At 38.6% G+C, this 18,300-nt stretch overlaps 1 protein-coding gene across 12 annotated transcripts in view; it reads left to right on the forward strand.

Moving 5' to 3' along the window:
• Positions 1-18,300, forward strand: part of APBB2 (amyloid beta precursor protein binding family B member 2) — a 150,855-nt gene that overhangs the window by 95,882 nt on the left and 36,673 nt on the right. For all 12 annotated transcript variants that reach the window (XM_085223258.1, XM_085223257.1, XM_085223262.1 and 9 more), the window contains 2 exons: positions 12,764-12,910; positions 16,349-16,476. In XM_085223258.1, the coding sequence (XP_085079384.1) occupies positions 12,764-12,910; positions 16,349-16,476 (275 nt within the window). The remainder of the gene's footprint in view (positions 1-12,763; positions 12,911-16,348; positions 16,477-18,300) is intronic.

Below are 18,300 nucleotides of genomic sequence, written 5' to 3' on the forward strand. Positions count from 1 at the left end.
TGATTATTTGGCTTGTGATGTTTAAATCAGATGTAAATAAGTTTGTTTCGCTTGGCAGGCTGGCAGTTAAAAAGCAAGGCTTCAGCTGCTCTCATTACAATGACAGGCACAGTAAATGGAGTGGGGGAGTGATGAGCATTAGGTACCAGTCTTCAGAAAGCTGTTCCTTTCAAATGTCTTACAGTGTGGAAAGCATTGCAAGTAGCTGATATTTTGGTCTAACTCATTACTGGATGATTAGCACTGGGGGAGTCCTTGTGTGGAGTGTTTGTGTGGACAAGGAACACTGGTCATCATCTCCCTCCTGTCTGACTAGCTATTTAGCTACCACACAATTTGTGAAACTGATAACCATCCAGTATCAGCAAAGTGAAATGAAGCCAAGAGCTTGTCCACAGCAACTGGCTTTTTTTCTCCTGTGTAGGCCAAATTGTGCTGATGATGCTTAAATGAGTAATCTGAAACATTCACTGAAGTGGCTGAAAGGAGCAGGGCAAGAAATGGAGTAGAATTATACAAGTGTTTTATGTTTATTGCATCACTTGAGCACTGATGTGCTATCTATCACTGCCTGACGGGGCTGTTATAGTACAGCTCAGCCTGGGCCTTACTCTGCAGCTCCAGAGGCTGAGGGCAGAGCTGCCAGCTGCTGTATGGCTGTACCTTGCAGAGATGGGAGGTGGGTCTGGGAACACCAGGAAAATCTTTGCCTCTGGAAAAAAATCATGGAAGGGCGGATGTGGTAGGAGGGTTCCTTGTTAGTCCATTTTATCCAACTTATTGTGAGAGTAAAAGAAGTGCAGTAGGATTTAAAACAGATGACCTAACACTTGGATAAATCAGATTTCTAGCTTCTTCAGCCTCCCTGCCACATCACTTGCCTCACTGCATTGGCTTGAAGCTTGCTTCTGCAAGGCAGCAAGCACAGCCTCAGAGAAGGAAGCTTTGTAACTCATTAAACTCTCTGTTGCAAGAATTTGTCAAAATGGGCCTTGTTAGAGAGATGCTAGAGACTTTAAATCTGTTTAAGCCTATTCACGATAGTGGCCAGTACGTTAAAGGAAAAATAAAATTAAAAATGTCTTTAGGTACACAGATCAGTGCTGCCTTTCAGTAAAGGGAACTGTGCCACCATGTGGAAGTCTCTAGTAGTTCCCTTCCCCGAAGATGGTCTGCTTCTGAAAGGATTGTAGTGTTGTAAACAAGTCAACGTTGGGAAAAGCATGTCATAGAATTCATGTAGTTCCTGTAAGAAAAGTTATTTACTCAGCTTTGAGTTGCACATCCTTGGCACGTTGGTGCAGGTTTTCTGCACAAGACCATAGAAGGGAAGGGAAAGGGGAAGAAAGAGGAGGATGATTAGATTGAGCTTCTCCATTTCAGTGATTTATTTTTGTAGGAATTTCTTGAAGAGATGGCTCGTTGTACTTGACAGGGATACTAATTCTGCATGTGAAACATGTGCGGCTGGAAATGAGTTTTGAATTGGTGCTTCCCAGGAGACAGATCATAACTTTCCTGGTTAATTTATTCAGAAACCTGTGCATTCCTACTTGAGTTTCAAGGAAGATGAAAAGATGCTTTTATGAATCCTGGACTATAAACTCATCTGGGCTATGTCTTGTTTTTTTTCCCTGTGCAGGTGCAATCAAACTGAACCTCTTGGGAAATCTGTCTCTGTCCCTAGGGATGGGATGATAAATAGAGGAGTCGTGCAGCTCAGTTTCTCCTGATTCTATACAGAATCAGCCTATTTGACTGGACATTTGAACCTGCCTTTATTTTTTCCATTTAAGTGTGGTTTTCTGCATAGGCTTAATGTAGTCTTGTATGGATTTTCTAATTTCCTGCCTCCATATTAGCTTGTTCAGCAGGGCTCTACTTTTCATCCTTGCCATTTTAAAGTAGCTATATATTGATATCTAAGAATTGTGAAAAAGTATCTATACCTGTTGAAGCACTAGGCAATTGCTTCAAAAGTCTGTTTTCTAATTTTAAAGCCAGTAAGTGTTTAGGATCTTGAAAGGAAGAAGAGATCATTTCTACATTTTGTAGAGGTGCGAGATGCTGCTCAGTACTTGAATGTACTGTACAGGTACTTGAATGTGATGATTTACCCGTAAGTGAATGGAAAGAAGCTGAAGGCGTGGAAAGTGATGAACGTGGTGATGAATTGTTAAGCATACTTGGGTGTTTTGAGTGACATGAGGCTGTCTTGTGGTTGTCATGAATGTGGCCTGTAAATATCACTATTGAAATAACTTCTACAAAATACTAAGTAGCTCCCAAAGAGTTATCATCTTTTTGATGTGTCTATTGCTATGAAGGTAGGTGTTGTGTCTTTTGGAGAGATCCCATTTCTGCATGTTTCTTACCTTCTCCAGAAACAGATATCCTGGGTAGACTCAGGGCCACTAGCAAATAATCAGTCTGTCCCCATGATGATGGAGGTGGGCTAGAGATGAGTCAGATTTCTGATGCAAGTGAAGATCTAACCAGAGAAAAGTACTTTTTGTCATGTCTAGTAAGAACAAGAAAGGATAAACTTTCCATGTTAAAGGAATCCCATTCAGAATAGCTTCTAGATTATTGGTGCAGACAGGAAATAGTCAACACTTATCCAGTAGGTTCACCTCATACTGCATCTAATTTTCTCATGAGCATATGAAGCTCTACAGAAAACTTTAGTTCAGTCCATCTCAATTAAAATCTGAGGTTGCCACCTTCTTAAAAGGTGAGTACCTGTTTCTCAGACTGTTGTAGCAGCTCTGTGTTTTTTGGCTTTAATGTTTAGCAATGTTTGATCAGGTTTGTTACTTCAGATGAGTTTTTTCCAATATTATGTAGAATAGATCTAAAGTATTCATCCATTGGGGTGCATTAAAAGGAGTGTGGCCAGCAGATTGAGGGAGGTGATCCTCTCCCTCTAACTCTGCCCTGGTGAGGCCACATTTAGAATACTGTGTCCGGTTCTGGGCTCCCCAGCCCAAAAAAGGTGGGGATCTCCTAGAAGGATTGCCACAGAGTTGATAAAGGGCCTGGAACATCTCCCATATGAGGAAGGCTGAGTAACCTGGGTCTGTTCAGCCTGAGAAAAAGAAGAATGAGGGGGGGATCTGATTAATCTTAATAAATATCTGAATGAAGGTGAAAAGAAAATGGATTAGGCCGGGCTCTTCTTGGTGGTGTGCAGTGATAGAACAAGGAGCAATGGCCTAAATCTTGAACGTAGGAAGAACTTCTTTACAGTAAGGGTGACCAGAGCATTGGAACTGGTTGCCCAGAGAGGTTGTGGAGTCTCCTTCTATGAAGATATTCATAGAATATCTGATGCCTACCTGTGTGACGTATTGTAGGGTGTGTGCTTTGGCAGGGGGAGTGGACTCAATGACCTCTTGAGATCCCTTCCAAATAATCTTGCCAGTAGCTGAAAGTTTCTTGTGAGCAGCAGAATTATATATTCTGGGGATTAGCCCAAGGAGTACTTATAAAGTTCTTTCAAGACTAAACTTCAGCCAGTAGAACACCCAAGTGCATCTTTAGAAGTGCCGTTTTTTGCATTGATGGAATACTCAAAATAGAAGAAAACATAATATTCAGTGCATGTGGATCTTCCTTAAACAATGTTTGTGAGTGTTTTAAAACAGAGGAAATAGAATATGAGTTAAGTAGTTTCAAAAATTTGTTTCTGTTTGCTATTGGCTTATGTTAGACTTTCAGGAGGTAGCATGATAATTTGGAAATAAAATATTTTAAATAAATAAAATCAACATAAACATTTCAGAGAAATTTGAAGAGGTTTTGGGGGGTTGTGGTTTTTCCTTTGTTTCAAACACAAAAAGGCGCCCTTAGCTACCTCCTCTTCTCACTTTTCAGGTAGTCATTTCAGTAGCTTTTAGAACTGAATGAAAATAGATTTTCTGTTTGAAACGTCCAGTGAATAGTTGAAGAGAGGTCAGTCACAACAATCATTATAGCAAAGCAAAAGTTTATCTGTCTTTCCTTCTTTGCAGCCTCTCAGTAGAAAAGGTGAGCAATGAGGAAAGCAATTCCTAAGCTGCTTGGTTGCTTCTGAATTTGGCTGCCTGCCATGAGCATTAAGGCACACTCCCAGCTGTGGAGATGCTGCAGATAAATGATGCAGGTGTGCTAAAGCATTCTGCTTCACAAGCAGTTTTAGAAACAGCAGACTGAAGCACTAAAATACATCACTTCAACTTTTTCTTAATGCTTTTTCATTTTGTGTATTAGATGTCTCGAAGAATGTGTCTGTGTGTTCATTCTTTTGCCATGACTGACACATTTTACTACTAACATCTATTGTATCATTAGATGATGCTGTAAGTAATCATGTTATAGTGTGATATATATACTTACACAGATTTTCATCTATATGTTATTTTCTTCCACCTTGTCCTAAATGTAGTCTTACTTTATAATCAAATACAAAGATTAGTCCAAGAAAGAGGAAGAAACAAGTGGTTTTTCCCAAATCTCAGCAACTGACTTTTTAGTGATACAAATAGCTGCAATAAGTTTATCTGTTACAATATATGCATAAATGTCTGGGATAAAATATTTTAATTTCACGAGCACTTCAAGATCCTGTGGTATGTTGCATGTCCTTCACTCCTAGAAATCCCATCTATCTCTGGGATCTTAATTAGATGTGAGCCTGTTCTGGTGGATCAGGACATGGATGACTGAGCAGCAGGAAAGATGTATAGAGAAAGATTTTCTTGAAGCCTTTCTCAGAAAAATGTATATCTAAAAAAAAAACAACATTCTTTGTGGGGAAAAAAAATGGAAGGTGCTTTAAAATTTAACATAAATCTCCAGGTTTGTAGATCAATAATAACATCTTGAATTTCAGGATATTATCAGTATTTTATTTTTTAAGATATACTGTACAGAAGGGTTACATCAGGCTGCTGCATTTCTACAGGAGTGGGAAAAGAAAAGATGAAATATGAGCATCCTTTTGTCTCAGGTCATGCTTTTCCAAGTGCCATGCAGTCTACGTGTGGCATAGGTTACATGGGCATGCAGCACAGGCTGGCTGGAGCTTCCTGCCTGCTCCCAGCAGGACTGTTGCCAGGTGACGGTGTTCCTTACATTTTCTTATTTTTAATTAATCATAATTTATTTGGTACTTTGCAGCACAGTGTCAGCTCTTTCAGGGCTAGCATACTTATGTGTATAACTTATAAAAGGAGTCCTTGAGAGCAGACAGAAAGTGGGAGCAGAAGCTGTCTCAATCATATTCATGTCCCACGAGTGGAAAGCTCCTCATCTGTTCTGGGATCAATAGATTCAGTGTGCAGGAAGCTCCCAGTTTAGCTCAGCCTATGCTGCTATTGCTGGCCTCTTTGCTAATACATCGATGAAGTAATCACAGCTTGCAGCCTTTCATACTCCCACAGGAGACTGATTATTTTACCTCTAAAGCAATGTATAGCCTCTGCCAGCTCCAGCTTTAGAGCAAGACTGTTGGTTGTGAACTAACTTTTGAATATCTGTTCATCACGTTACTGCTACAAAATGAACTGATCAGAAGATAAATTTGTGTTTCTCTTCAATTATTCATATTAACTTGCCAGTTCAGAGCAGCTTGGAGAAGCAGCCTTGGCTTGCCTGTTATGTCACAAAGTTTATCATTCTTTAATGAAAAAATGCTGAGCATGTATTGATGTATATATGTATTTATGTATGTTATGCATATACATGTGTATTACGTATACGCAATTTAAAAATAGCATGGTTAACCTTGGTGGGTTATTTGTCTGTTGTGAAAACAAGATTTATGGAGGAAGTTAATTTAAGAATAAATTGAAATGGAACATAGTGTTGTATGACAGAGCAATGTTTAGATAGCTCTAACCTGTATGCAGATTTATTTTGGTATTAGTTCTCAGTTGCACTATAGAGTAAAAGAAGTTTCCAGTGCCAATATTTCTTGTATTTCAACAAAGAAAAAAGGAGTGGAAGGTAACAATTATCACTTAAGAATATAAAAACTTGAGATATACATTGCATAGTGATACTATGTCACTCCTCATCGGGTGTACAACATTCCATAGCTCTGCAGTGCTGCAGGGAGACAGTGGGACAGTGAATGGGGCCTTAGGCATGGGAAGCCACAGGGGCTTGTGACTCAAGGTTTTTCGACTTGAGATTCATATTCATTTGAGTCTCTTTCAACAAGTGGAATGGATCAGAAGTGATCTAACTCAATGACTTTGCATGCTGTGATAAATATAATTGCTACCAAAAAAAAAAAAATTGCTCTTAAAAATGTTTCTGCAGACATGAAATCTTGACAGCTCAAGACAAGTTTTTTTTACTATGGATTCATTACATTTGAGAGTTCACGTAATGGCTTATTCTTTTAAATTTTTTTTTGCCTTTCTGTGTTTTTTCTTCAAGTTGAATATCATGCATTCTACCTTTGAAAGTATGTATAACTAAGTGCTTTGAGCTGTATTAAAACCTCTTACATCCATCAGCCTGCAGAATAGAGCCCTCATCAGAAAAGTAAATATGTAACACTTACGGTTAAAGATAACAAACACAAACATTACTTCTTAAGAAATGAATGCACGCATTCTTCCGTACCTTACAAACTCCTGCAGGGCTTGTCTTTACAGACAAAGGAAATGTGTATTTGTTGGGGTCTCTTGTGTGTTGAATACACAAGTTTTGCTCAAGTTAGTCTACAGTTCAGTTATTCTACAAGATAGACCCTAATTTGAGCTTTTTTTAACAATCATCCTTTGTTAGTTTCTGGTGAAAAGTGTCTGCCTTTTCTTTACAGAGGAAGCATATTTGTTATTTCACTATAATGAAACTCAAAACACCATTTGTAGCTCAAAGCAGAGTCTATAGGCCCATTTCTTTAGGGTATGAAGTCAAGGTAACTGCGGAGCATCTGAAATCTAAGCCTATTTTTTACTGAGGTGATGTTAATTTTCTCTTCAGAACTGTATTTAGCAAATGGTATTAGTAGAGAATAATGATGTCTGTTCCATTCTGCTCAACTGGCTAGGTTTTCCATTTGATTCAGAAATACCATAATGAAAAGAAATTGGGATTCATAAAAATCTTGAACCAGCACAATGGTCCTGCAATGCTTTCTTGCCTTGATAGAGCACATTTGACTTCTGGCTGTGAGCCAGAAAGCATCACTGAAACAAATATTAAACTGGAAGAGAGCCACTGCTGTCAGCCTACGTGTTGGAGTCTGAGTGTCTGGAAAAAATGGGGCTGCAGTGTCTTGGAGAAATGACAGCAAGGGACTGTCAAAGCAGAGAGTTCAGTATTGACCTGCTCTAGAGATGTAACATATTTAAAAGGTTTATTTATAGTGTTATTAAAGCCCTCACATTTTGCTCCACAGAAGTTGAGTTTATTGTCATCTGCTTTCAATAGCAATTATTATTTCTTAATTCTGTTGTGATTTGAAAATGTACTCTTGGTTTTGTATGATACGCATGTTTTCAGCAATTCAGATAAACCATCATGAACTGAAAAGCAGAAATGTTGAAAAATGCTTACTAGTATTGTTTTGATTCTGCAGTTTGAATTTTTGGTAATTAAGAATTTTCATGTGACAACTGAATATTTGGATATGCAGCAATCTGTTCACATTATTTGAAGTACTGGCTTGTTCATTAATTGCGTAGCAACATCTCTTTATTCTTTTGTTACTCAGTTTAGCTTTGATCATTTCTAATACTTTCATCTGAAATCAATGCAAGTTTTCTTGATGTGTAGCAGGCAAATATATTGGAACTCATTTCCCAGGATACAGTAGCTATATTTTATCTTCCAAAGTATAAAGCAATGTGTTAGTTTGCTTTACTTTTAAACAGTTCAAGATGATGTAAGTGGAATTTTCAGAAGTGTGCTGGCTGCACAAGAAGCGGTTAATTATCTGACCTACATGCTGCGGCACAGGCACAAGTCTGCTCAGTGGCCTGTGATAAAAGACCTTATTAGATGCTGTAATGATTTACTCGTATGTTTATCTGCAGACAGATACAACCTTTAAAAAGGAAAAGCATGAAGGGAAACAAAAGAAAATTGCTCATATTAAAGTCCTGTGGAAGTAGAGAAGAAATTAATAGCATAGATTTAAATCCCCAAGGAACATACACTCAAACATAGTTTTTCACAGCACATACCAGCAGCTGTGTGATCTAAAAGCAATTTAGATTGCATTTAATCTGTGTTTTAGGCATGTCCCTTAGTTTGTTGTTCTCAAGCTGATGTTCTAATGTAATTTTTCCTTGTCATTTGATCTGGTCTTCCCGTGCCCTTATGATCCATCCAATTTCCCATACTACTCTGACTTCAGTCTTGCAAAATTGATCTCTTGTCCGCTGCCTACTGGAGGATTGTATTTGCTTTAGTTTTCCTGATACATTTTTTTTCCTAACAGTACCTGTTTAGCACTAGCTAGAATGTGCTGTTGCTTGTGTGCAGAGATGCATCATGATTCCACATACCTGGAAAAGCTCTTCCTGGTGCTCCCATTGAAAGAGCTCTCATGGAGCAGAACCGTACCTGGTGGTGGAGTGGTCTGTGACACCAAAGAGCAGGAGCATGAACCACCATTCACTGAACTCATTCAAACCTCAGCCTGGGTGGATGTTTCAGGGCTGACCTGCACTGCCAGAGAGGTTTACAGTGTTTTACAGAGTTTAGATTACAGCATTTATGAGTTTGATGCTTTGACTACAGGCCATTAATATTAATTAGAACATTAATTAGATTTGCATCTATGCAGACATATGCTCCCTGGTACTGGGAAACTGGGTGGGGATTTCTGTGTTTTCCTTTCTGCTCATCTGTTTCTTCATGGGGCAGAGTATGTTCAGATGGCTTTCTTTGGCTGTCTTTTCTTGCAGCACACCCTATGCACTCTGCCTAACAGGAAAAGTGAAGTCTCCACCTGAGATGAGACTGTTGTCATACTGCGATTTAAACATTTACATTTAGCTGTCTCAGACATGCTGTGCTCATAGAATCAGACAAGATTTCTGAAAGACACAGTTGGGATGAGGAGCAAGCATTCTCCCTGCACATCCTCTGCCCACTTCCAGCCAAACCAAGCATAAAGCTTTGTCCGTGTGATCCTCATACAGTGCACCATTCCTAAGTCTGCCTTTTTTCCTGCTGTGTTCTTCAGCTTTCTTTACTTTGCTTCAGACCTAGTTTTCTTTGCAGCTCTTGGAAGGAGTCTGGGGACACTGGATTAATGCAGGCAGGAAAATCATGTTCTATTTATTCAGATACATTTTTCCAAATTGTTCTTTTTAGACATCAAAATGTACAATAACGCAGAGTGTCCTGACCTGGAAGAGAAAATTATATGGTGTTATTTTGTAAGTTAATTGTGAAAATATGTAACGTGATATAAAGGCTATTTGTTAACTCCCTGTGAGAGAAAAAGAGGGAGTCACTGTAGGCCAGAAGTTAGCTTCTGGATTACCTTGAAATTATGATTTGCCAATAATTAGCTGTGAGCATTGAGCAGGGGTAGTTAACTAGCTGAAGTTACCAGGGACGGCTGCTTTAATGAGCCCGTCAACTCTTAGCCAAGGAGAGCTGCCCTCAATCCTTTTCAGCGTGGCTGGCTGTGACTGCACACATTAGTTCCAGGAGAAAAGAGGGTGCATTAGCTAAGCTCACTCAGCTCAAAGGCAGCATTTTCTCTCTTGGCTAGTAAATGTGGCTGATGGGAGCTGAGGAGCTGTGGTGCCACATTACAGTGCTAAGAAAGCAATGGTGCTGTCATCGCTAACTCAGCTGACCCTAATTTAAGAACTAGGTCACACCTGAAGGGAGAGACTGGGTAGATTGTTTATGTTGGGTTTTGTTTTCTTTTGTTTTAAAGAGTACCTCTAAGCCAAATAGTTAAGAAAACAAGCAAAATCCCTGCAAAACAAACAAACAAAGGAGTAAAACACAAAGTGGATCTTTTGTAAGATTTTTAAAGGTACTGGCAATACACAGAGGGGGGAATGCAGCATGCATGCGCCCACTTTTTCTGCTATCCCCTTTGTATATGTGTGTGGGTTATATGCTTTTATTGTCAATTAGACTGATGATAAATGAGCTGTGGTATGTAATGTACATTACTCATATTACTTAGTGCAGAAATCTGCATGAAAGTCTATTCTGAGTCACACCAACATGTGTTGGAGCCAACCAAGAAGAGTTTTCTTTTTCAGGTTAGGTTTGGAGCAAACAAGCACTTGTTTATGTATGCTTAGAGCCACAGGCATCATGATACTTCCTAGGCAGTGTTGCATCTTTCTGGGTTTTACTAAGAGGTCTGCTTTTTTGTTTGTAGGGAGTCGTTGGGAAATACGCTTTTTTGATAAACTTGTTGTGAGACATTTAATTTGGTTAATATAAGAGCTTCTTATAAAAACAAAGATTTGCCTGGTGTCAGAAGCCAACTGGTTTTCCCTCACGTACCTGGCCTGGACACACTGAGAGGGACTGGAGACAGGAGAGGATCCAAACCCTTCACGCAAAGGGGGAATACATGGCATGGACAACAGAGAGTCCCATTCAGCTCGCTCTGCTGTCATTACAGTGAGCTGCAAAGGGAAAGAAATACAGCAGGTACCAGCACTGGAGAATTCAACATGAGAATAAAAGTGCCCAAGGGGAAAAAAAAACAACAAAAACAAACAGTTCACCATCTTTACTCATAAGTGTGCTTGCTGTCAACTTGAACTGCTTAAGATATACTCCATTCAGTACAGCTGTTTTTATCTCTGCAGTTTGAAATCAGCTTACATATTGCAGATTGAGATACGGAAAATAATAAGGAAATAAGGAAATAATGTGTTTATTACATATATTTAGTTTTTCACTTCTAACCTGATTTAGAAAATTATTCTCCCTGCTAATATTCTGTGATTCAATGCAGTATTGAAATATGTGTTAAAAAAAAAAAAAAAAAACCACCACCACCACCAACAACAGAACAACCTTCTGGAAAAGTAAAAATTCTGTATCTAAAAAGCTTGCTGATATAAATATTTAATACCCCAATGGGCATCACAGCACTTTCAGCAAGATTCATGAGCATCTGATGTGCCAAAAATAATTCTGCAGTCTTACAATTGGGTGACCTTAATAATTGCTAAGAAGTGGTTGTCCGAGTACCTTTCGTAGCCCTGAAGTGAAGAGAACACTTTAGCGGTGACTCCTCCATTATTTCCTCCTTTCTCCCTCATCTCTTTTTTACCTGAAAGTCAATGCTTTTGTGGCTTTCCAATAGGCTGCATAGGAGGAGAATTTGCATATTAGTTCCCTTCTTTCTTGGGGGGAAGGGAGAGCTAATAAAAATGTGGAAGCATGGGAGCTTCAGTTTCTGTTGGCTGCTGCCTTAGTTGAGATGCATGGCTATACGTAGTCAGAGTAGTTCCAGGGGTGCAGGAGGCAGGCTGCATGCTGACCTCTCAGCACTTTTTAGGAGAAAACAAATGAACATTCAGCATCTGCTTTAGCACCACATGCTGATTTCTTTACTGCAATGAGTGCTGGCCTCTGCCATCACAGGGTCAGCATTGTGCCCAGACCTAACAGGGAATCAGATTTCCTGAAACAGTTGTGAGTCAGTTTGCCAGAACAACATAGGATTTAAGGACACTGGTATGTTTCAGAAGAAACACGTCAAAGCAGAGTGCAAGGGCTCAGTACTAATTAAGTTCAAACCTTGATCTGCTCTGGAAAGGGGAGGCAGAGGATGAAAAAACAGATACACTACAGCAGATTTTCAGTGATTAATTCCAAATTGTCTCAGTTCTGCTTTTATAATGTATGCCCCCAAATCCTGCACCTCCACAGCGCAGCATCATGGTTTGAATGCAAGGAGTGCAGCTTCATGTCAGCATGAGACACCACCCACTTACTGACTCAATTAAAAAGCTTCTTTTTGTTACTCCTGCAAAATTGGAATGAAAAGATGGGATAGGATTTGGTCTGCTGCCGTATAAATACCTAGAAAGTAGCAGGAATTGGATATTGGCTCAGGAACCAATACTGATGAACCTTTTAGGGACCATCACAGAACTGTGGCGTATCTGTTAGGAAGGTGCATCTTTTGCAAATGTGGTTTGGTTTGTGCTTGTTTTTCAAAAATTAATTTTTTTTTATTCTCTACCCCAGTAAATCCCAGTAGGGTAAAGATAGTGCCACTGAATTTCTCCCATTCCGTTTTGATTGCGAAAAGCACCGTATGTGCAAAGTAATACTGCCTTGCATTGTTCTGCCAGCTCAGTGCTCTGGTTGGCTAAACCAGAGCTTAAAGAACTATATAATTAGTTTTGTATTAAAGGTCATTTTAAATTTCTTCTGGAAAAAAGCCTGCTTTTCCGTTACGATATTTTATTGTTTTTTTAGGTCTTTGAATTGTTTATTGTTAACTACCTTACTTAAACTTACTGTAAAAATGATTGCTGTAATCTACAAAAAAAAATTTTTTTTGCTTAAAAGGTAGACATATACTGTCTGTATACATAGATATACTGTAGACATGTATCTCTACAAGGTAGAGATATACTGTGAGTGTAATTTTTGCAACATACATAGTCCAGTAGCTCAAGATGCTAGCTTAACTTTCCTTTGTGCTCTATCTATGGCTAGGGTTTTTCCATTATTCCTATGTGTGTGTGTTTGTCACAGCAGTCAATGTGTTGTGTGCTATGATTCGTATTCAGATATTTTTTTGTTCCTTTTTTAGTGCTTTGCTGTGCGCTCTTTGGGCTGGGTAGAAATGGCAGAAGAGGATCTTGCTCCTGGAAAAAGTAGTGTTGCTGTGAACAATTGCATCAGACAACTCTCTTACTGCAAAAATGACATCAGAGACACCGTTGGCATTTGGGGAGAGGTAAGAATATGTGAATTTCAACTCTTGGAATATGCTTCTTGTGTTGTAAAATAGTTTGAAAGAACAACTCTAAAGACAAATATTTCCGTATTCTGTGTTTAGATTTCCCTGTCCTAGTTAGCTCTGTCGGAACTGTTCAAGGACAGTGCTGACATGTTTGTTCCAAACTGCTCAGGACATCAGACACCCCCAGAGACATCCCTTCAATGTTTACATCTTCACTAGTACACACCTGTGTGGAAGCAGAGTTGTGGACGCACAAGCAAAACTTGAATCCAGTGGAATCCTCCTGGCTGGAGATTTTAGAGCAATGCCCTGGAAAACATTGTCACATGCTTCCCAGTGACAAAAAGGCTTTAAAGAAACCCAGACTGCTGTGACCGTGCTTCTAACATGTCTGATGAAATTGAGAATGATGGACAGATGGCTTATTTTAAGATGATTACATATCAGTCTTTCAGAAGGAAATGAATTTCATTAATTTCCCTGTTGTTTCCTCTCCAGTAACTCTTGAAAGCGTTAACTAGTGTTCCTCAACTTGATGGATGTCAAATTCCCACAAACTGAGGAAAAAACAGAGAGCTCAGTTCTCTTTACCACTCTCTTTGCAAGTTTGTAATCCCATCCATTTTTCAGATGACAGAACTCGAATTAACTTGAAATATATCAGTTCAAAGGCACGTTTTACTTTGATTTAAAAGTTAATACTCACATTTTTCCATATTTTTCTCTATCAATTGCATTGGTCTTTATTCAAAACTCTTGCCAGTTTTCAAGCCAAACTGGTGAAAAGTTGTGTCCTCTTGAAAGGAATTTTTAATTAATTATTTTTAATTTTCATTTAAAAAGTAAACATTAGCACAATGAAACAGTAGAGACTCTGTGTTTGAATTGGTGGCCTCTGGAGTAAATTGCCATCTTGATTTTTAAAAGAAATCTTTACAACATTTTTTTCTGCTGACAAGCTACTATTTCAAGAGTGATTGAAAGAGGCACAGTTTAGAGAGGAATCTGAAAAGCATGTGGTTATCACTGGCACATCACATAAAGCACATACGGCAGAAATCTATTACGAAGCTAGGGTTGATGGCTGCACATAGGGGTTTTAAGATTGCCTCAAGATTTATTTTAGCTAGAATGTAATGAAAGTGAAATTGAGACTAGGATCATCCCATGTTTTCATGATTAAAAAATCAAGAAATAGAATAGCAAATCACCCTGAATAAAATTCTGACCCTACAGAAGCTTTGTCACTGGCTTTAATGTGAGATTTCCTGTCACCTTTGAAAGAAGATCTGTGTAAGTTTCTAACTTCCGCAGTTCTCTATGATGCAAAAAAAAAAAAAAAAAAAAAAAAAGCTCATTTGTTTGTATTGCTACTTTGCCATCCATTACATTCTTCTACCTCATAAAGTCACTTACATAAACAAGACTTATTGTTGCTATTGGCCTGTATACCACCATACATAGCACCTCCCTGAAAGCTGTTGGACCTGAGTCTTTCCTATATTCACTTTCCCTTTCTAATTCTTCCTGTGAGAACCATCCTCAGCGTGCAGCTTCAGGTTGGTCTCTGAGTCAGTCATGTTTTGAGCTCCCCATGTACCTGAATCACTTCTTCATGCCCTTGTGGTATTTCCATCTTTGAAATACCTTCAACATATAAAGGAACAAAACTTAGCAAAATATATTGCTTCTGGCTGCAGCTAATCTATCCCTTGAGCTGCAAGGATAATTGACTTATGTTACTTATCTGCCCATTCTCCAATCTTTTCCAGCTAATTTGGATTTCATTTTATTACTGTAATCCCAATGTATTTTGCATGATGAACAGATTTTACCTTCTTGTAATAATTTCCTTCTGGAATAAATACATAAGTAGAAAATGGGTCCAAAAAGCAATCTTTTAACACTTGGTAATACTCTTTGTACAAACCATTTACTGCTTCTGACCTCCAAGCACATTTCTTGCTCTTTTTCTTTGTGGTTATTCTGTTTTCCGTTTGGTTTCATCATCATTCCCATCCACCTATGCTATCCTAGATTATTTTGTTTCCCGTGTTTTTGTCTCATTTACACACAAGGTTACTACAGCTAAACAACATCTTTGTATAGGCACCAGGCTGCATACCAGCCCGCATCCCTTTCCCCTCCTGCAGCCCTCTCAGTACTTGTGTTGCAAGCTCTGTGTCACAGTGCCCTTTGAATGCTCATTAGAGGACTTGGGGCTGGGAGAAGTGTTCAGCCCCATGAGAGGCAGAAAACAAAAGCTGGGCACCTGTGATTCAACACCTGTGGTTCACTACCTTCCCCCCATCAATGGGCAGTGTCTGCCTCTCCCTGAACTGGCCTTGAATCCCTGAGGTTAGGGTGGCATCAATGTATGTCATGTAAAAACACAAAAATCACACATCATTAAAACTTGAACCACAGTAAGCAGGCAGAGAGAGGGTTTCTGTGTCATTGAGGTGAACAAAAAGGTCATTTCTGAAACATTTGTCAGTGGGATGTCAGAGCTTTTCCATTCTTTTTGTTCATTTATAGATTCTAGCACAATAGAGGAAAAACAAATTACTCCATATTTAGCTCATAGTTCCCTCCTTTTTATCAGCAGGAGCTTGTCTTAAGTCTCAACTGTGGGTCCAGGATCATTTCCATGAGATTCCACAGTCTGCAGTCTCTGAGAAGAGAACTATTAGATGTGGCAGAAGAAGCAGCAGACTTTTTGCAGATGCTAGCAATAGGAGGAAGATTAGCATTTGTGAATTAGCATCAAAAGGAAAATTGCTTCTAAATTTGTTTCCTCTATGGGGATAAGCATTCTCCTTGTTCTTATGCACCAGAAGAGTTAGCGAGAAACCCTGGCTCCAGGATTCTGCAGTTACTGGCAGAATTTTTGTTCATTCCTCACTACTAGGTTTTCCTCTTTAAGTAATATTTCTTTAAAGAGTATCATATAAGTAAAAGACAGCGTACAAATAGCTGTCTGTTCCCATGGCCCATTGGCTAAAGTTTATGGAAACAAAGCACGTACTGTGTGAGAGACAGAGCTTTGCCCTAGGTGTGGACAGGGGCTCATGCAAACATTTACTAGTAACGTGTGGTTCTTCTGTATTTGAAAGAATGCATTGAAGATAGGATAAACAAATGATTTGTTGAATAACTCGCTAGATTGCATTTAAATGAGTCAAACAGTTGCATTTAAAAGTTAGCGTTTTGTGATTGGGATCTTTTAAAAATACATTAGTAGCAGAATGTTGTCTTAGGTCTTTTTCATGTTGGAACCGAGCAAACGTGTTCTTAATTGCTTTTGGAACAAAATGTAAGTTGGCATCAATTTAGAGGATGCAAGGCTTAACAACGTAGGCATAACTCCTTAAAACTAATCAGTTTGAGAGGAGGACATGCTCTGTAACTGTACATTTTCTGGAGTTGCAGGGCAAAGACATGTACCTGATATTGGAAAATGACATGCTGAACCTGATCGACCCAATGGATCGTACAGTTCTTCATTCACAGCCCATAGTGAGCATCAGAGTCTGGGGAGTGGGTCGTGACAATGGCCGGTGAGTCTGCGCTCTATTTGTTCCTACTAATTTTGTGCTTTTTGTGACTTGCTGATACCGAGTACAGATATGCTAGGAGGAAGTTACATATCAAACCTATTGAGTAATTGTGACTCAGAGGCAATGAAAGGATGGGCAAATTCTTCTTTCTCTTACCTGTGCTTTTTTTTTTTTTTTTTTTCTAATTTCTACTCTTCATAGTGTATCACTGTTATTCTGTTTTGCTAAACCTGTGTTGAACAAGCATTTCAGATGAATTCAGCTGTATGCATAAAACTGCATGTGCAACTTTACTTCATTTATGTATGTAATACTTTTTTACATTAAACCATGTTTTCAAATATGGCCCGATATTTCTCATGGCTCCTCGTTTTTCCATGACTTGTATGTGTTTGTTTCCACTTTCCACTTTCTTGACATATTTGATTCAACAAAAGGAAAAGTTTGATTGATTCTCTTGTCATAAGAAGCAATCCCAAATGCATGCTTCAAAGCTTTTCTGAACTGGAACCTGTGTTCCACTAGCTCTCATTCCTGACTAGTCTTTTGGAAACAACCTTGCTTTCCATGTAACACTGGCTGCAGGAGCAGGATTGTGAAGGTGGCTTATATAGAGCAGGATAGCAAGTTGTTTCTCTATTCCAGTGATTGTTTTGTCTATCAAAAATGTTTCCGTTCATATAGAGCAATTCCAGAATTTTCAGACAGTACCCATTCCAAGTAGTAAGGATTTAGACACAGTAAAGAACTTGTTTTTTCTGCCTATGTTTGATTATTTGGATGCTCAGTGTGAAAGTATCTATTTTTTGTCTCTGATTTTGGCTAAAATTGTCATATTAAACCCTGAATTTTTTTTTTAGTATGAGATTTGGCAAAACAAAGTTTCTGATTATTTTTTGTTTAATTTCCAAAAGGAAAGATACTGTTTCTGTGACCTGATTTTGTCTTTCTAAACTACTTACTACTACGAGTGACTGGTGTGGATGTGTTCATTTATACATTTATATATTTCTTTATTTTACTGTTTTTTGCTTCCATTGGTGCAGATTTTTGAGAGATCTGGAAGAGCAAATCCACTTTGAAATGGTGGGAAGTAAAGAGCTTTTTACTTCTTATGAATAAACCATTACAATGCTTTGTTTGCTTTAGAAAATGAGAGCACATTTCCCTTCAAGTCAGATTTTGTAGCAGCTTGCTTTGGTCAGGAAATAAGAGCATTTTAAGGAACATCTGAATGTGATACAGCTTAGGAAGTTAGCTTTGCTTTTCATTAATATTTTTGAAGAATTTTCAGTTCTCTTTTAAAATACTTAGATTTCTCTTGAAAATAATTGGAAAATCATTTTGTTATGGTTATAAAATAATGTGTCACATTTATCCAGGTTGGGTTCCTACTTCTAAAGGCAGAACTAGTCATAGAAACATTGATTCTGAAAGGGGGCATCTATGAGAAACGTGTCTTTTGCCTCCTAAATGTGAATGTAAGCCCCATCAGTAGGACAGGAACATGGTGTGCGGAGGTCAGACCTGCAGATTTGCCATGTTATCCTCCAACACCGATGAAAAGCTATGTAAAGTAAATAACATCTCTGATCCCATCCCTCCTAGTTTTGTAATGTACCTGGGGACCAAAAATAATTTCCAATTCTACTGAGATTTCTGCAGAAACTCACCTATTTAATAAGAAGGAAGTCCTAGTTTTAAGGAATATGTATACGAATTACACATCCAAGTTTAAAAAATAAAAATAAAAAAAAATAACCCCATCAAACCTGTTCTGCCTCTTGGTCATAAAATGTAAAAGTTTCCTCTACTGTTTACGCA

The sequence above is a fragment of the Meleagris gallopavo genome, chromosome 4 (genome assembly GCF_905368555.1).
Source record: "Meleagris gallopavo chromosome 4, MGAL_WU_HG_1.1, whole genome shotgun sequence".
In the NCBI taxonomy this organism is placed as follows: Eukaryota; Metazoa; Chordata; class Aves; order Galliformes; family Phasianidae; genus Meleagris; species Meleagris gallopavo.